This window comes from Pristis pectinata, chromosome 1 (assembly GCF_009764475.1).
Source record: "Pristis pectinata isolate sPriPec2 chromosome 1, sPriPec2.1.pri, whole genome shotgun sequence".
Taxonomy (NCBI): domain Eukaryota; kingdom Metazoa; phylum Chordata; class Chondrichthyes; order Rhinopristiformes; family Pristidae; genus Pristis; species Pristis pectinata.
Window position 1 is genome coordinate 33,013,894 of NC_067405.1, and position 21,131 is coordinate 33,035,024.

At 37.8% G+C, this 21,131-nt stretch overlaps 1 protein-coding gene across 1 annotated transcript in view; it reads left to right on the forward strand.

Moving 5' to 3' along the window:
• faima (Fas apoptotic inhibitory molecule a) overlaps nucleotides 1-20,853 on the forward strand; it is a 48,620-nt gene extending 27,767 nt beyond the window's left edge. The window contains exon 5 of the mRNA XM_052029281.1: nucleotides 20,753-20,853. Coding sequence (XP_051885241.1) covers nucleotides 20,753-20,833 — 81 coding nt within the window. The 3' untranslated portion in view covers nucleotides 20,834-20,853. The remainder of the gene's footprint in view (nucleotides 1-20,752) is intronic.
• Nucleotides 20,854-21,131: the final 278 nt, after the last annotated feature.

The following is a 21,131-nucleotide window of genomic DNA, read 5'->3' on the forward strand; positions in this document are numbered from 1 at the left end:
TAGCATTTCATGAGTACCTTCACTAGAAGGTCTAATATGGTTAAAGAAGCTGTCATCTTCTCCATAAAAGTTGGGCATGAGCAACAAATGTTGGCTTTGCCTAAAAAAAATGAATAAATAAGTTTCCTTTCAAATGAGCCATTATATTGTAACTGTAATTTCTTAACTGCTGATAGATTAATATCCTGCAATTTTCTACCTGAAACTGTCCTTGGTGCATCACCATCACAAGAAGTGCTGTGGTTTAGAGAAAATATCTTTTCAGTAAAACTAGGGATGGGCATGTCCTGAGAATATTTTTTAAAAATTCAGAGGCAACAATTCTTTGTACAGAGGGACTCTGTCCTTTCTGTTTCAGTCCCTATAAGGAACCATCCACTTCTGATTACCACCTAACACTCTTGCTGATGTATGACTGAATACCACCTTTGACTGTTGCTTAGCTCTGGGAGCAGATTTTCTGGTGTGCATTTGGACAGAAATTCTTGATGTCAAAAATTATTATTGGTATTTCACACCAGCTTGCAGCTGAGAATTTAGTATGACCTTCAAATAGGAATATGAGCCAGCATTGTCCCATGCTTGCTCAAGGTGACCCATGCTTCCTTCTCCATTTTGAAGGAATTTTGAGCAGACTGACAGCCATAGATATTAACCAGTTTACCTGGTGGGAATTGAAAATGATCAGTACAATGCAGTATGATTTTTCACATATCATATGTAATTGGTTTATCACGTGCATACAATCTGCATATAATCAAGTAACATGGATAAGCTAGAGAACTATTCAAAATGACAAAGGTTTTGGATGCACTCTCTGCAGTACTGTCATTGTACTCATAACAATCACAATCTTTTAATTGCTGTGAAGTATGAAATGTGGACTCTCTGCTGCAATTGCCAGTGAACACTTCAGCTTCAAAGATGTAAACGATCTTCCCAACAATATTGATTCTTTTCATGAGATTTTTCAAGTTGCTTCTGAAGTAGATTCCATCACCATATTCCTTCTCTATAAATTTAAAACATATATAAATTAATTGTGAATAATTTTTTAGTCCTATCACCCATTATATATTATTTTCACCCAACAGTGTATCAATTAGGGAAGGACTGTATACACAATTTTGACTCATATAACTCTTCACTTCAGAGTGTGCTGGCAACAGGACAGGACTATCTACTCTCACAGGCCTTCCTCAGAAAACTTTAGTTTAAATCTTGAAGTATTAGAGCAAGTATTAAGTGAAAAACAATTACAGTGCTTGAGAATATGAGGATATATGAGGAACCATCCACTGCTGATTACCACCTAACACTCTTGCTGATATAGCTTGCTGTTCATCCTGAATACCACCTCTGACTGTTGCTTTGCTCTGGGAGCAGATTTTCTGGTGTGCTTTAGGACAGAAATTCTTGATGTCAAAAATTATTATTGGTATTTCACACCAGCTTGCAGCTGAGAATTTAGTATGACTTTCAAATAGAAATATGAGCCAGCATTGTCCTATGCTTGCTCAAAGTGACCCATGCTTCCTTCTCCATTTTGAAGGAATTTTGAGCAGACTGACAGCCATAGATATTAACCAGTTTACCTGGTGGGAATTGAAAATGATCGGTACAATGCAGTATGATTTTTCACATATCATATGTAATTGGTTTATCACGTGTATACAATCTGCATATAATCAAATAATGTGGATAAGCTAGAGAACTATTCAAAATAACAAAGGTTTGGATGCACGCTCTGTTATTATGTTTCATGATGGAATGAAATATAATTACCTTGTTCTTGTGAATACGTTTCCTGAAATCCAATTCTGCAGACGAAATTGCAGAAATAGCTGGGTACAGCATGATACAAGGTGGTAACATTTCCATCAGTTTGCAGAAACTCTTTATTCTTTTCTATCGTATTTAAGTAGCAAGCCCATAAGACAGGGTTCTGGATTCGTTCAATCTGTATTGGAGCAATGTTCTTATTAAAGCATAAGGGTTTTTCATTCTCCAAATGTGGATCCACTTTAAAGTACAAATTCAAAGAGCAAATCATTGTGGTCATTAAGTATCATGTTAATCATGTGGCTCCTTACTCTCTATATTCTTTATGCTATTTAATTCCAAGAAACTACCATAGTCCTTTTTGATAATCAGTATGGATATTGTTAATATAGCAATAAAATGAAACATGCAAGCTTAAAGCATAGAGTGTGTCCCAATGAAAGCAGTTAATTAGAAGGATCTTAAGTAAAATGTTGAAACTCTTGAATCTCATATATGTATTTATGAAATGTCAGCATTTGTTCAGAGGAAGCTTCACAAACGCAATCATTTTGTGAACACAAATGGGGACAGCCCCACCCCAGCCCCGCACCATTGAAAGTATCTACATGAGGCACCGCCTCAAGAAGACAGCATCTATCATCAGGGAGAGTGAGGTCTCCCTGATGATCATTTTGTGAACACAAATGGGGACAGCCCCACCCCAGCCCCGCACCATTGAAAGTATCTACATGAGGCACCGCCTCAAGAAGACAGCATCTATCATCAGGGAGAGTGAGGTCATGCCCTCTTCTTACAGCTACCGTCAGACAGGAGGTACAGTAACCTGAACTCCCACACTACCAGGTTGGGGAACAGCTACTTTCCTACAACCATCAGGTTCTTCAACTGACCTGCACAACCCTCATTCTACCTCAGCAACGGAACCACCTCTTGCACTACCAAGGAATCGTAGGATTGTCTTTTTTTGCACTAATGTATTGTTTTGGAAAGTCTTTTTTCTCTTCAGTCTTGTGTATGTATAATTTATATTCTGTGTGTTGTGTCTGAATTGCTGTGATGCTGCTGCAAGTTTTTCATTGTACCTGTACCTCACTGTACTTGTGCATATGACAAAAAACTCGACTTGACTTGATCATACTAACAAAGCACAAAAATAATCAAGTTTGGTTCAGAGCGGGATTAGTAAAATGCTTCCAGAAATTATAGATAAGATATCTTTATTAGTCACATGTACATTGAAACACACAGTGAAATACATCTTTTGTGTGGAGTGTTTGGGGGCAGCCCGCAAATGTCGCCATGCTTCTGGCGCCAACATTAGCATGCCCACAACTTCCTGACCTGTACGTCTTTGGAATGTGGGAGGAAACTGGAGCACCTGGAGGAAACCCATGCAGACATGGGGAGAACGTACAAACTCCTTATAGAGAGCGGCTGGAATTGAACCCGGGTTGCTGGCACTGTAATAGCGTTATGCTAACCACTACACTACCATGCCTGCCCTCAAATGTTCACCTAAAGCAATGTTGGAATAGGAGTAGTTTACTTAGCCCCGTGAGCCTATTCTGCCTTTCAATGACATAATGGTTGCGCTGAGATAAAAACGGAAAATGCTGGACTTAGCTGGTTAGGCAGCAGCTGTGAAAGAGAGAAAGTTAGCTTTAAATTACAGAGAGTGTTGAGAGAGATAGATAAGAGATGGGGAATATCTCAGATAGGGCGAGGTTAAGGTTGCCTAAGGGTTCTAAGATGAGAGAAAGAGAGAGAGAGAGAGAGAGATGGGAGGAGTGAGTAAGAGAGAGAGAGAGAGAGAGGAGCGAGAGAGAGGGGGGAATGAATGAGAGAGAGGGAGCGCATGAATAACAGAATGTAAAAGCTTTAAAATGTAGAGTTGTAGGAAATACCCTCCAGGTCAGGCCATGCTAGGGAAATAAGGAAAAACTGAGCTAATATTAGAGGTGTATGACCAACAGCAGATCTGGCCAGTACTGATACAGAGAAAGAGAGTAACCTGAACCATTGAATTCAATAACGAATTTGGAAGGCTGTGATGTGCCCAGATGGAAGATGAGGTCCTGTTCCTGAAGCTTGCAATGGGTCTCATTTTTACAGCTCAGGAGGCCAGAGACAGATAGGCCTGAGTGGGAGGGGAATAGGGAATTTAACTGGCAGACAGTGAAAGCTCAGAATTGCCCCTGCAGCCTAAACACAGGTGCTGCACAAAGTCACCCAGTCTGTATTTGTTTTCTCCAGTGTACACAGAGCACACAGTGAGCACTAAATATAGTGCACTATTCTGACAGATACTGCCTGTTACTGGATGTTTCCAGCGTTTTCTGCTTTTAGATTTCAAGCACCTGTAGTTTTTTTGATTTTCAATTGCAGATCTGATGCTTAATTCTCTGTATCTGCCTTTTCATCATCTTTTTAATACCTTTGCTTAACAAAAATCATTAGATCTCAAACTTTTTTTGACAATTAACCTTGTATCATTTACCATTGGCTCTGTGCTCTTCATGAACAAGTGCTTATCATTCAATCTCTACAAACTGGTTGTAAATTTCAGACTATATCCCTGGTTCCAGATTCCATAACCAGAAGAAATTGTTCCATCTACCCAATCAGTTCCACATAATATCTTGGAAAATTTCAATCAGATCACCACTTAATATTCTAAATTCTTGGGGTACATGTCCATAGATCCTTGAAGGTGGCAACACAGGTAGATAACATGGTTGGGAAGGGATATAGGATACTGATCTTCATTAGTCAAGGCATTGAATACAGAAATAGGGAGGTTATGCTCCAACTATATAAAACCTTGGTCAGACCTCAGCTGGAGTTCTGGTCACTATGCAACAGGAAGGATGTGATAGTGCCGAGGGGGGTGCAGATGTTGCAACAACTGAGTGTGCAACATCCCACAATAGGATATTGCCTGTGATGGAGTAATTCAGTGAAGGACATGGATTTGGAATAAGGGGGCAGAGATTTAGGGGAGATACGAGGACTCCCTTCACCCAGAGAGTGCTATGCACCTGAATGTACTGCCTGAAAGAGTGTTTGAAGCTAGATTGCTGACATCATTTAAGAAGTGTCTTGATGAGCATTTGAATTGCTTAGGCATAAAAGGCTATGGACCAAGTGCTGGGAAATGGGATTAATATAGAAGGGTGCCCACTGGTCATTGTGGACAAGTTGAGCCAAATGGCCTGTTTCCATGCTGTACAATTCTCTATCTCGATAACTCTAATCATATCTGCAAATATCTCACAGTCTAAATCAACCTTAACTGATTAGTTTTAGGTAGTTCCTACAAACGTCTCCAAATATCCCATCCCAGATTGTCTGTAAGGAGTTTGTACGTTTTCCCTGTGTCTGTGTGGGTTTCCTCCGGGTGCTCCGGTTTCCTCCCACATTCCAAAGACGTATATTTTAGGAAATTGTGGGCATGCTATGTTGGCGCCAGAAGCATGGCGACACTTGCAGGCTGCCCCCAGAACACTCTACGCAAAAAGATGCATTTCACTGTGTGTTTCAATGTACATGTGACTAATAAAGGAGATAAAGATCTTTATCTGATGTATTCAATGGGGCAGAACAAGAATGTCTTTTCAACCAGGTGCAGGCCTTCAGCAAGTTATACTCTGGTACTACCCTTTTTTGGTGGGGGGGAAGGTGAAGGGAGCGAAGTGGTAATGATGGGATGGAATTGGAAGATCACACTCCATTTGGGTTTTTGACCACTTTCTGGGACCAAAAGCCACTTTTGAGTTGTGGGAAAAATTGCTGGTATTCCTAAGCTTTACTTCCCCTCCATCTCTTACCCAAACAGGACCAATTGGCAAATTAGAGTTATGGGAATTCCCATGCTGATATTGAAGGTACAGCCCCATTCCCAAAATACTCCCCTTTATCCCAACTAATTTCAAGCAGGATCATGGAGAATGAAGCTCCTCAGTGTATCCAAGGGAATGTATAAACTGGAAATAGGGGGATATATGGGAGGGAGGGGTTAGATAGTCTTAGGCGTGGTTTAAAGGTCGGCACAACATGGTGGGCCGAAGGGCCTGTATTGTGCTGTATTGGTCTATGGTTCTATGGAAATAATACTTTTAGATAAGAAAGCAAAAGAGCACAACTCAAAGGCTAGGAAGAGAAATTTTTTACTTAGTAAAGGAATGAATTGATTCCCAAGGAGGTGACTGAGGCCTGAATGCTGAACTTAAGAAACAGTCAGAAGTTAAACAGAAAGACACTAAAGTTAGTGTTTGAGATAAAGGTCAAACTCAAAGTTTTGTTGATCAAAATATACAAAGTTTGAAAATGCTGTTAAAACCCAAATATACTTACCTTCAGAATGGTGAGGCCTACATCTTCAAATGCCTTGATTCTTTTTTTAAATTCACCTCTGGTAACTTCCATTGGTATTTTCTGAAAAACTGAACTAACAGTTGGGCCCCAATAACTTGGTGATTTCTTCAAGTAATCATCTCTTCCCTGAACTAAGAAAAGGATTAATAAAAAAGCTATCTTGATATATGATGCTGTATATGATACAAGTAATTGCACAATTCCTGAATTAACTTTCTAATAACTTCTATGTCATGGGTTTGATATATTTACACACAGAATCACACATACATTGACAATCTTCTTATGGGCAAGGTACAGAGGAGAGTAGCGTAACAGGACATGAATTGGTGTGGCTTTTTAATAAAAACAGACTGACAAACTGGAGTGCTACAATAACCAAGTACAGTTCAATAAATCAAGGTATGAAGACAGTTCTCAGACAAACTTTTAAGCTTGCTATTATAAGATATAGTCAGTTTTTAGATATAGTTCAGTATGGGAGGCACCAGGGAAGCAGACCATAGGGATGTACGAGTTATAAACACACCTCCAGTTAATTAGAGTTGCTTAACATATATTGTGCATTTAGAACTGCTAATTGTATGGGTTACAGATTTTCTCATGTACTCTGCACTATTAATAAGCTGTAAATGTAACCTAACCATAAGGCATAATAGGATATGATCAAAAGTAAGAGGTTCAATAGTTCAGTACTGGCTGTTCAAAAATGTATCCTTTGGCACAAGAACATCAAATGTACGGAAGCCACCTTAAGAACTTTCATTGTGTTAGAACCTTAAGAACCAGGACCATAGATAAGAGCAAAATTGAACCACAGTGAGGTCACAAATTATAAATCACCAGACAAATGGAATATGGTAACCTGGTGCTGTTGAGATAGTAGGGTCCTTCTGTCTTGGCCTAGATGATGAGTAATGAGATTATCATGAACAATAAGTGGGATGGGTCAAAACATTAATGTCAATTAATAAAAGTAGATCAGTATCTAGAAATTGTCAGTCAATGTCTGTCTCCAATTGTGTAAAATATTTGGTGTGTTCTGTCAATTTGAGAGACTCTAATCGCAGCTCCCACCTGCATACTTAAACTGAATTACTAAGGACTCATTCTAGCTATATCTCTGTGCTCCTAGTGGTGATTGATCCACAACAAAGCTTGTTCACTTATTTAACTTTTACCAGTCTACTTATTCCACTGGGTGGTAAAAGAAGAACCAAGTCACCATTCGAAAACAATTGGAAAAATAGTCCTTGAATACAATTTATTTCCACATGTGCATAGAGCTTGTTGGGGTATTTCAAGTGGAACATCTGATCAAATGTTATTGGCCAATGAATTTTTAGTTCTCTTAAATGTTGAAACACCACTTCCTCAGCACTTCTTGGACCAGCATAAGCTGTAATAAAGTTCAATCTGTTAAATTTGCAATGGACTTTGTTGTTCAGTAACATAAATCCCAAGAAAACTGGATTCCACTGAAGAAGTCCATTTGGAGACTAGCAATGCTACTTCAGTTTCGATGCCAGCAGTTCTTTCAGATCTGCTAGCCACAGCCAGGAAAACTCAGCCCAATGAGTTCACAGAAACATTCTGAAAACCAACATAATAAAGGTAAATTATATTGATTAATAACAACTTTTGCAAAAAGAATTATCTCAAAAATGTTGAAATACAAATAAAATCAGGAGTAAAAGCAAATATAAAGTTTTACGTTTCATTACACCAGGTAGAAATCTAAAAGGGAAACAAATAACACTTCAGATGCTGGCATTTGAAACAAAACCACTTCTGAGGAAGGGTCATTGACCTGAAACGTGACCTGCTTTCTTTTTCCACAGATGCTGCTTGACTGGCTGAAGTCTTCCAGCATTTCTGGATTTGTTTGAGGTAGAAATCTAGAGTCCTGTTGAGGTCACTGACACAAACAAAAACTTCCATTTATATAGCACATCTAATTCAGAAAACAACCTCTCAAGCCAAATTCCAGGATCATTATCAAAAAACAAATTGACAGAGCCACATAAGGAGATACATATCAGGGTAGGGAAGAGGATCTTCACTTATGTAGAGAATCCAGCAGCTGGATTAATCTTCTTAAAGTGGAGGACATCAAGAGGAAATTTGTACATACCGTAAAGGCCATATTAAACTGTGACGAAAAGCGTCTGGAAATGAATTACATTCACTTAATATAACATGGTGTCGAACACCAGAAGCAACCTCCTGGCTTGAATCAGCTTTCAAAAGTTGACAGTTTTATTTTTATGAATTCATAGTTTTCATACAACTTAGCAATGATCCTGCCCAGATTTCGTATGGTCATTGTAAATGGTGGAAATGGAGGGAAGGATCCAGTAAAATGAAGGATCGTGTAAAAACTAGCCAGCGCAGACGGACAGTTGGACATATTGTTGAAATATGAAGAGTTTCATACGGATTTATTCCAAAGTGAAACACTATAAGCACACCACCAAAAAGAGAAAGAAAAACAATTGAGAAAAACTTAAGATGTATTAAGTTTTTACGCATCTGCCAGAGTTGTCAAATACAACCAGAAAATACCCGAAACACTCAGCAGCATCAACAGAAAGAGAAACAGAATTAATGTTTCAGGTCATAGATTCAGGCAAACAGTCAGTGAGTGTTTCTAGCATTTTCTGGTTTTATTTCAGATTTCCAGCATTTGCAATTATTTTGATTTTCATTTACTGCTGCAGGTCTGCATTGCAATTTGATCTACTTCTTCAAGGGTGTGATGAACTCAAACTACGAGCATGAATCACGAGTTTGGAGATTCTTTAGATGAGAATGACTCACGTGCAGAAATACACAAACCAATTCCCAAGCCACTCTCAAAGTGAAATAATATGCTTCACTTAGCATTATACAGATTATGATAAGAAGAGAATTAGCCACCGTCAGGTATTTCAGTGTGAAGCTAGTGGAACTTACACTCATTAATTTTGGATCTGATATACTATTCTATCATATCAAGAACAATGTATAATTTTCTATGACACATTGTTCTTGATATGATAGAATAGTAAAACAGATCCAAAATTAAGCAACTTCAAGAAAGAGGTCATCTTTACCACACAATCTGCATTTAAATCTATATTTCAACGTCTGTAGAATTTGGCAAAGCTACATTTATGGATGCATCTAAAGAAAGATGTTTTCTCATAGAAAAGGTGGAGGATATATTTATTCAAATGGATCCACTGTGTTATTTTTTAATGGTACATGTCCTATTTATTTTAATGCTTAGAATATATTTGTCTTTTCAAGAAAAGTAGTTACATTTAAAAATCTGCATGTGCCTCTGTTGTAAAAAGGAATCGCAAATTAGGCACAGCAGACAAAAGAACCAGAGCAAAATGGGGCAGAGGAGACACAAGAGACTGCAGATGCTGGAATCTGGAGCAACAAGCAAAATGGGCCAGGCATTTATTTTTTAAATGTGATTTGTTGTGATCTGGAAATCTCTGCCAGATTCAATGGCAATATTCAGAATAGAACTGATAAATGCATGAAGGAGAAAAATAAGTAGGGGCTGTGTATGAGGGGCAGAGAAGTGTAAGCTGAATAAATTCTATAAAAGATTTATCATATGTAATATTCGATTGGCTTCATTCTGTACCGTATCATTGCATGGTCCTATGATTTTACACAAAGGCTTGTAGAATTATGCATGAAACTAATGTAATCTGAAAATATTGGTGATGTATTAACCAAATATATTAAACAAGTTGTAAAACAAATGTTCACACATTTGATAAGTAAAGGATCTCTTTTACTCACTGAGTCTTTCAACTTTAAATTGATCCCTTCGATCATTCAATGCCATAAATCTTTGTAAATATACTGTCTGCTTAGTATTGTTCACTTCAATCATCAATATTTTTTTATTATCTACAAAAGCTTTTTCTATAAGGAAGTTTTCAGTGGCATTATATTGATTTATCTGATCTTCTGTTGAATAAATCCACTGTACTACAGACTGCAGAAGCTGAGTTTCTCCCAAATGTACCATTTTCTCCTGCAGCTTGCAAAGTAAGAGCTCTATATGAAGTGCTACATACATAATCTCAAAGTGAGGTCCACTTAGTTCAATGGATGCATTCATTTCATTTATTGTTTCTTCCACGGTTATCTCTTCTTTGTTGCCAAGGGCTGATAAGATTTGATGTTCATATTCTGAGAAGTAAATGATGCTTTTATTTTCTATGATGAAATATTCTTGATATGATAGAATGGTATTATTGATCCAAAATTGCGCACATTCCAGTAAAGGGTAATCTTTACCACAAAGCTTAATAAATCGTTCAGTTCTTTCTTCCTGCTCAAGTCTAAAAGGCATTGAATCTATATAAAAAATACATCACAAAATAGCAGAGTTTTTAAATCAAGTTAAAATTGAAAAACATTTTGAATGTAAGGCTTCTTAATTTAACCAGTGATTAAAAAAAACTCTCAAATGTATACTTAAAGGATTCAACTTAAATTCGTTTAAGCCAATAAAACTTTCATTCCCATCTCTACGTCCTGCTGCCTACACAGTTCCACTGAATCACAGCATAGGCATGAAGAACCATTTATAATATAGAACATTACAGCACAGTACAGGCCCTTTGGCCAATGATGTTGTGCCGATATTTATCTAAGATCTATCTAACCCTTCCCACCCACATAGCCCTCTATTTTTCTATCATTCATGTGGCTATCTAACAGTTATCTAAGCACCTATCTATTACTCAATGGCCTTTAAATCATATATACTCCTTAATCAGAACAAAATACCCAAGGCTGGAGACCACACATTACATGTTTGGTCTTATCTGCTCTTCTTATCCCAAATGATATTTTCACTAGCATAACCTTTACGACACCATTGGCCTTGCATCATTAAGTTTTGGCAACATGTTCAGGATAACAGAAAAAAATCGTAATATCCTTTGGTTACTCCATACAAATTGTCTCACATCTTTGAAAAGTAGCGACTTAACTGTTTACCATGGGAGTAAAGAGCAAGTAGCCAGGTCAAGAATATCTGAAGGCACTTGATTAATTCCACTTGAATGATAGAAGGACTGACAGAGAAAAGAAGGGAGGAGATACAGGATGATAGGGACAGAAGGAAGTGGACAAGAAGACAAGATCAGGTAAGGAATGAGCAAAAAAACAGACAAGTGATGTAAGGCACTGGGATAGGGCATAGCTTTTCCTCTTAACATAGAGACATGGAAGGGGTAGGGATATAATGATGTAGGCTAGGTTAAGCAAAGAGTCTGAAATAGGAAGAGTGAAGGAGAGGAGCTAATGGAGGATGGTACAAACTCATTTGTCACCAGACCTGTTTTCTACTCATTAAGGGTGGAGGAGAAAGTAAGAATTCCATGAGGTAAAACTCAAGAGCTGGATTCTATGAGAGTAAGCCCATTTACCTTTTTATGAGGATGGTAAATATTTGGCTTAGATTGAGCTGATGCTGAAGAACTTCTGAGTGAGATGTTACAGGGGAAAAAAATTCTCCTGATTTCAGCAATGCCTTTTTCCATACATCCAGGGGGATTTGGAATATTGTTTGTTGAAATGGGGAAAGCCGTTGCTGAGGAAAAGTAACCTTGCCTATAATGCCTTGCAAGGAGTTATAATGCATGGTCAGGAGCCTCTATTCACATTTCAAGCAATGTTTTCTGTTTGGAGTGAAGTTGCAGATATAAGCTTTATTTTTGAAGAAATAATTTGGGCTTGCTAAACTTATTATTCTGTAGGGCTGGAGGAAAGATGGTAATTATCTCAGATGAAAGGAGGCAATGAATATGGAATTAGTTGTTTGATTCAATGGTGATCGTAAGAGCGTTAGAGCATTTCATATTGTATTAAACATGTTGGCTCTCTAGAAAATCAATGGAATTTATATTTTGTAGCTTGTACATCCCACCTACTGTTCATTGCAATGGATCAGACAAGTTGCTAACTTAACTTGGATGGCACTCCCTTTTCCTTCAATCACTTTCATAGAGTCATAGATTCATAGGGTTGCATCGAACGGAAATAGGCCCTTAGGCCCAAGTTGTCCGTGCCGACTAAGTTGTCTTCCTGAGCTGGTCCCATTTGCCCAGATTTGGCCCATATCCCTCTAAACCTTTCCTGTCCATATAGTTGCCTAAATGTCTTTTAAACATTGTAATTGTACCCGCCTCTACTATTTTCTCTGACAGCTCATTCCACATATCCACCACGCTCTGTGTGAAAAACTTGCCTCTTAAACCTCAATAAGGTCACCACTCAGCCTCCTAAGGTCCAGGGAAAACAGTGCCAGCCTACCCAACCTCTCCTTATAACTCAAGTTCTTCAGTCCCAGCAACATCCTTGTGAATCCTTTCTGCACCAATGTCTTGTAGAGCTGTAACATGATACCCCCAACTCTTGTACTCAATGCCTTGTCAGATGAAGGCAAGTGTTCCATATGCCTTTTTCACCAAGATGTATGTGTACAAGATGATAAGAAGCATAGATCGAGTGGACAGTCAGAGATTTTTTCCCAGGGGGACAATGGCTAACACGAGGGGACATAATTTTAAGGTGATTGGAGGAAGGTATAGCATGGATGTCACAGGTAAGTTTTTCTTACACAGAGAGTGGTGGGTGCGTGGAATGCACTGCCAGCAGAGGTTGTGGGGGCAGATACATTAGGGGCATTTAAAAGACTCTTAGATAGACACATGAATGATAGAGAAATGGGGAGCTATGTGGGAGGGAAGGGTTAAATAGATCTTAGAGCAGGATAAGATGTCGGCACAACACTGTGGGCCGAAGGGCCTGTGTTGTGTTGTAATGTTCTATGTTCACCTTGTCTATCAATTACTTCAGGTTTCCTTTCTTATTGGATATCAAAGGAAATAAAAGCTTGCAGCTCCCTGTGTTTCTCTTTTGCTCAGAACAATTTATTATTTGGTGCCATTTTAAGTGCAAAATGTATTCAATTCCTTCATCTACATTTTTTCTTATTTTGGTAACTTACCAGTTATTGATGGAAGTTTTGGTCTTTCATGAGACTGTTGTTTTTTTCTAGCGAATACCTGCAGAAATGCCTGAACAGGAACATACAGATAACTGTTATTACCAAACCGTTTTCTAGTACTTTGCTTTTATCCACAATGATTACTAAGAAAGCTTTTACATGTCCCTTTGCTAAGTTAAAGTTGCCAGGGCAGTGAAAGTTAGTTGGGGAAATCACCATTTATTTTGGCACCGTGCAAATTGCTTGCAGGTAATTTTATTGTAATTTCCATTGCCTGCCGAATTGGGTAACACATTTGTTAACCGGACATGCCGGAAGCATGCCCAAGGCATAATCAGAGATATATCAGAGGTCAAAACTGAGAAATATTTTAAAATATATAAATTCAATGATAAACTTCAAAGTGAAATAAAGAAAAGCTTGAGCCTTGTAATATACAAGTTATTAATTGTGAAAATTAACAATGTGAAACATATTATCAGATTGGTTTACTACATTACCTCATAAATCTCTGTTTCTTCTGGATGAAGTACAAAGTAAACAGTAGCAAATTTGCTTTCTCTGTTCAATTCAATGAAATTCATCATTGTTTCGGTGAAAAGCTTAGCCATCTTGCTTGGGTGGAGTGATAATTTTGTATCACTTGTTGCAGGAATTGCAATTGAACAAACATCATCTTCTTTCGCAAGCTCCAAACATTTACAAATAACCATCTTTAAAAACTTTAAAGAAAAAGACTATCTCAGTACAAATATATTAAATAAAATGATAAATTTCTGGATAAAATGTATTATGAAAGCATGTTTACCTTTTCTGATTCAGGGTTTGAATTTGGATAAAACGCTACATGGTACACATATTTGCAATTCAAAAGAAATCCTGATGTTTTTAACACTTCTCCTAAAGGCAATAATTCCATCTTTGTAATTCTACGAAGCTCTTTTCGAAGCTCTGGACCAGCTTTTTCTCCAATAGCTTTAGAAACTCTGATCACATCCAGATTTAGATCCCTTGATATTGCATTCACAATCACATCAGTCTGTTTTAAGGCAAAAAGATCCAAGAAGTCACCTCTTTGAACTCTTCTTGATACCAACCAGATTATATTCCTCTAAATGTTCACATATATTTTAATAAAGAAAGTACTGGAACTTATTACCCAAATTCGATTGCACCTGGACTTACCACAAAGACTCCAAGACACAGAATCAGTGTGTAATTAACTCAAGCATCTTGCAGTAGTCATTCTTCCTTACCCTTATGACAGCCTTCATCATTCCCTGTGCAAATCATTTGATACGTGCCCTTGGAGGCCCAATCCAACTAATTATCAGCTATCAGCTGATGTTCAGTCATCAAGGCAGCACCTAGCAGCATCTCCCAAACCTACAATATCTATCACCTAGAAGGGCAAGGTCAGCAGATGCATGGGAACAGCAGAATCCCCTCCAAATCACACATCATCTGAGGTGGAAATATATTACTGTTCCTCTATCATTGCCGGATAAAAATCATGAATCCTTTTTCCCCCAAGAGTACTCTGTGAGTAATTTTGCCAGCTTTTCAAAATGGTGGCTGAACAGCAGCTACAAAAGAATGGGCAGTGAATACTAGACCTGTCAGTCATGCTCACATTATGACAGAGAATATAAAAAGCTATGAATTTACTTATTTCTTTAAGTAATCCTGAAGTATTTACCTGCAACCAATGCATCTACATTCTCTCATTTAGAAAGCGGAGTAGTTCAGCCTAGAAATATAAGCACACACTTCCTGCTTGAGATAATAGGCTCTCTAAATAAACCAAACACATCTGGAAAATGGGTATTTCATGTCCAAGTTTCTGGACCATCATATTACTGTAGCTGATAACCTTTCTGAGAATTGTAATTCTAATCCTGGCTAAAACAATTAATTATTTATAGTATTAAGAAATTTGGTGAAAAACAGCAGCTCACAGCATAGGGCACTGCTCTGAAACTAGCAATGACCTACTTACAATAGCCTTTGTTTGATGAAAATGAACAATAATCACGTTACATAACTTAATCCCTCTACACCAACTACCAGAAGGCTTCGAAAAGGGCAGCTTGGATGATATGCATATCTAGGTTAATTTCTAAACTGGATTCTAAAAGGTACTATTGGCTTTGCTCATCTTTGTAATGGGAAATCAATTTCATAACTCATTTCAGTTATGGCATTTGGTCATTTCTAACTCAGTCACATATACATGCTACTTCTGAAAGATTAAGCAAGTAATTGATTTGAATTTGGATATTTATTCCAAACAGATCCTACAACATGAATTTTGTACAAGGAAGCTGTCCATCCCCTATGATAACTGCAAACCAATTGACACCATGTCATACAGTATATATGTATAAAGTTCTTTCAATTGCAAATGGTAAAAAATAAACCACTACTGGCCACTCATGTGACATACAAGAAAAAAAATTTAAAAATAAATTAATGCAATCAGGAAATATCTTCCCAGGCCCACTAAAATTTTTAACCTTATGTGAGAATGAAGTTTTCAATGAATAACGTGTATTATTTTCCTCATAGAATAGAAGAAGCCTTGCTGTTGAGTTAAATTTGCCTCACTAATTTTCTGTCTTATTGCACCAAATTTCCACAAATCATATCTCCTTTAGATGGTCAGGAAGCTAAAGTCTTGTAATCTTGTTCTTGCTAATCCTCCACTTCCAGAGACAGGCTGGCTAATCAAATTGGTTACAAGTGTGGGCTTCCCTCACTACAAGTCTTGGTAGGGCAAATCAATTAATTGATTTCAGCATTTTAAATGTGAATGTGACAGCAATAGTTCAATGAACTCTTTTCCATCAATCTAATCCGGTGCGCAAGATTTACCATTTCCCAGACTCTTCACCTGAATCTAATTTGCATTCCCAAAAACAGGACATGGTGTATGGATTTAATCCTTTGCAATGTGTATTTACCTTAATAGCAACAACTTAATATTATCCAAAATCCCTTTGAGATCAAATAGAGAAATATCCGGGCAGGCACGGTAGTGTAGCTGTTAGCATAACGCTATAACAGCGCCAGAGACCTGGGTTCAATTCCGGCCACTGTCTGTAAGGAGTTTGTACATTCTCCCCATATCTCTGTGGGTTTCCTCTGGGTGCTCCAGTTTCCTCCCACATTCCTAAGATGTACAGGTTAGGAAGTTGTGGGCATACTATGTTGGCGCCGGAAATGTGGCGACACTTGCAGGCTGCCCCAGAACACTCAACACAAAAGATGCATTTCACTGTGTATTTTGATGTACATGTGACTAATAAAGATATCTTATCTTAAATATGATGATTAATACAAATCCTTAAATTCTATTCAATAACAACAGGATTTGCATTATTCTATTGGAATAAATCAATGGATTATATGAAGATATGTTTATGGTTTAAAATTTTTTAAATAAGTGAAATTGTACATACATTCTGTTCTTCAATATTTTCTCTCTTGATTTCTAAATGAAGATTCTGGAATTCAAATATGTCGCGTATGCAGTTTGAAACAAAATCCATGCTTAACAAACGTTTTTGGTCTGTAGGTCCAAAAATATTGTTACATGCATTTTCTATTGCTACAGTCACCATCTCGCTGGAGTTCACGAAACGGATCTGTTTCAAAGGATCCGTGCTCTGCCATATTGAATAAAATGATTTAACTGCATTTACTATCAACTCTGCACATCTTTGTAATGGGAAACCATTTTCAGAACTCACTGCAGGAATGGCAACTGAAGTCATTTCTAACTTATTTGCTAGCACAAGGCTATTTCTGATGGAATACAAAAGTAGACGATCACATTCTGAATTTGGATATTTATTCCAAACAGGCCCCACAGCATGAATGACCTTTTTACAGGGAAGGTGTCCAGCTCCTGTGACAACTGCTGTACCAACTGGTACTGCACCATGCACTTGTACAAGGCTGTTACTTTCGACTTCAAATTCATGGCCTGCTTGCAATGCCAAAGCACGAGCAACTCCACAATCATGTTTCAAATATTCATTGGCGCTATTCACTACTGTATCTACTTCATGTTTTGTCAAATCATCCAAGCAGATAAAAATACGAAGCCCTTCTGGTAGGATCTTCAGGTACCTGACTCCAGTAGGCAAAGCAGTCATTATGGACAATGATTTGATAAAAGGAACTGAAACTGAAGCCATTGATTCTGTTGTAGCCACTGGACGTATATTATCATTTATACAGATTGTAGCAGTACAGTCAAACTTCATTTTAATGACTTCATGCAACAGATTTCTGTTATCCTCAACAAACTTGACAAAATAATTTTCAAGTGGAATCTCTATACACATTTCTTGCTGGCTGATGTCTTCAATTCTGTATTCACCTACTTAGAAAACAATAATTAAAATCAACCTTGGTGGAATTAAATGATGTGACAAGTCTGCTGTTCTATCCATTTGGTTTTGTTTTCTGAGGCCTGTTTTATAGAAAGGAAGTTGACTTTTTTTTCTTCCAAATAATTTTATTTTACTTTATCTTAAATTATTTTATCGTGCATTTGATATTATTAAAATTACCAAAGGGAAACCCACTCTCTCTCATTAATTTTCAATATCCAAGGCAACAAAAGCTATAAGTGATGATTCTTAAAATCTGACTAAAAGGAAGGTAAAGGTGTATCATTTTATTAGAACTTGTACAAAGAAATTAGGCACAATTTATTCATGTAAATCAATGTTTTTGGTTTGCTTTGATTCATCTCTCCTTTATAACACAAGATATAGGAGATACCTTTTAGTTAAATCAAGCAAACAAATATTTTCTCAATAAAAGAAAACCAGTGATGCACACCATTACAACTTCCTGTTTGGGTTATACAAATTGCAGGCCATGGGAAACGGCATCCAAAGTTTTACACTGCATGAAGGAATATGCAAGTAATCTAGTAATTTTCTTTTTCTGTACAAGCATAAAAAATATCTCAAAATATCAGCTCTCCATCTATCCTAAACAGGTATGGTATTTCATGCATCGTCATAAAATTTCAAACCCCTTAGGTACTTTACAGCCTACTGGCAAAGGCCAAAAAATAATCAGAGCAAAACTTAAGGTCAATTAAAGGGAAATAAATCTGGAGAGTGCACACAAAACATCAGCCATGTTTCATCTTGTGTCATGCAATTGCATCCTGGATAATGATATATTCAACCCTCTTTTGAAAGTACATAGTAAGTCACCCATCAAACAAGGTAGAGGTCTGTTGCTAAGGTCAACTATTAGCAGGGAGAGGAAAGACAATCTTGTGTAGACATAACGCATGATTCCCCAATACCTCCCAACCTAGAAAATTGAAACAATTTGACAGTATACACACAAAATAGTCTTTTAATCATTTCAAATCACTCCCAATTCTATGTTTCTCTAATCTATTCTCCCATAGACTCAAAAAATCTCTCCACCTACAAGCATGCAGCCAAATCTTATTACGTTACACCAGATTTCCACTAATTCAATCAACTTAATAAAGCACAATCTTCTTTCCCAATAGCTGCATTGGGCATTCCTGATGATCTAGGTGATCACCTGGAGTATAGAGTCATAGAGTTGTACAGCACAGAAACAGGCCCTTCATCCCACTGCATCTATGCTGACATATCAATCCCACTTGCCTGCATTAATTCTATATCCTTCTATTCCTTGCCCATTCAAGTACCTATCCAGATGCCTCTTAAATGTTCTGTTCCTGCCTTCATCACCTCCTCTGGCAGCTCATTCTGGATACTAAATACTCCTTGTGTGGAAAATTTACCCCTCAGATCCCCTTTAAATTTTCTCCCTCTCACTCACTTAAACCTATGCTCTGTAGTTTTACACATCCCTACCACGGGACACAGACACTGGCTATCTACCCCATCTATGCTGCTCATAACTGTATATACCTCTACCATGTCACCTCTCAGTCTCCAGGGAAAACAGACCCAGTCTACCCAATCTCTCTTGATAACTCAAGCCCTCCTATCTAGTCAGCATCCTTGTGAATCTTTTCTTGTGCACCCTCTCTGGCTTAATTATGTCCTTCCAATAATGTGGTGACAAGAAGAACGCTACACAATTCTCCCCAGAGCGATCTAACCAACATTTTCTACAACTGCAACATAACATTCCACATCTTATAGACAATGCCATGGCTGTTGAAGGCAAGCATGCCATATGCCTTCTTTCCCACCCTGTCTATGTGTTTTCCCATTTTTAGGGAACTATGTACTTGTACCCCAAGGTCTCTCTGTTCAAAAACACTTCCCAGAGCCTTGCATTCAATGTGTATATCCTGCCCTGGTTTAATTTTATGATCTTTTTTATTGCAACTGAATTCAAACTAGGTCCCTGGTACTGTATGCCTCCCTTTGTGAAAATTAGAACCACGTGACCACCTTTTCAGCAAGTGATCTATTTTTTAAGATGTGGGTAAGGAGTTCATAAAGGCAAGTCCTGTTTCTTCAAGACCCTCCGAGCTGAAAGTCCAATCTATCTTAAGGTTTCTAATAACTTTTAAGATGGTATCTTCATTTATTTTAATATTACGCTGGTGTCCGCGAATTTTCTTGGGCACGACACGGTAGTGTGGCGGTTAGCGTAACGCTATTGCAACGCCAGCGACCAGGGTTCCGGCTGCTGTCTGTAAGGAGTTTGTACATTCTCCCCACATCTGCATGGGTTCCCTCCAGGTGCTCTGGTTCCCTCCCACGTTCCAAAGATGTACGGGTTAGGAAGTTGTGGGCATGCTATGTTGGCACTGGAAGCATGGTGACAATTGTGGGCTGCCCCCAGAATATTCTATGCAAAAGATGCATTTCGCTGTGTGTTTCAATGTACATGACTAATAAAGATATCTCATCCTATTATTGATTTTAATATTCACAGTATAGCTCTTGGTCATCAAAATTTAATGAAAAGTAATAATTATTAGTATTTCCTCCCACTTGTTGATCTAATGACCACAGGAAAGGCAGTTACTGTTCATTTTGGTTTATTATTATAACTATCACTACACTAACCTACAGAAACCAAGAGGTTCCAAGTTCAGTTCTTTTTCTGGGCTAAGATAATTAGGATCAACAATTAGCAGTATCATTTCTTAATTTGTCGGGAAGTATGTAAAATCTTTAGTAACATGACAAGGCATCACTTTTTTGGGGTTCAAAAGAAGAGCCAATTGAATTGAAACGTTAACCTTACCTTCCTGTTCCAAGTGCTTTTTTACTACAACTGAATCCATTTCCTCATCATATAATTTCTGCTCCTCTTGCAAAAACATGTCAAGTTCATTATCAACTCCTCATGTGAAAGTGCAAAGAAAAAAACAGCAATTTACCAGTGATCAAGCAAATCAGTAGCAAAATAGTTACATATCATAAAATATATTAGTATTGATGTTAATATATAGGGTGAAGAAAATCTAACAAGTGGTTGGTGAATATTTTCTAAATGGAATAAATAATTTGTCAATAAATTTTCCTCACAAATATAGGAAAGTAATTTTGTTTGCTCACATCTCTACAGAATTTACCAGGCAGCACAGCAGCGCAACTTGTAGAGCCACTGCCTCACAGTAGCAGGGACCAGGTGTTACGGACTCAGTGAAAGTCCCTTTAAGATAGAGAGTGTGTGTGTATGTGTGTGTGGGGCGTGCTTACGTCAATAGAAGATAAAGGACGTAATGACGTTGTTGAAGAAGTCAGAAGAAGAAGAAGAAGAAGAGAGAGAGAGAGAGAAGGGAGAGAGACACCAGCCTGCTTGTTTTCTCTATCGATGGATGAGAAACAATAACTGTGTTTGCCATAGAAATCCATGTATGGAAGTTGGAAGTAATCCGGTGGAGTTCACTTTGTTGCTGACTTGTAGAAGGAAACAGATATTTGTGTGTGGACGACCACGGTTC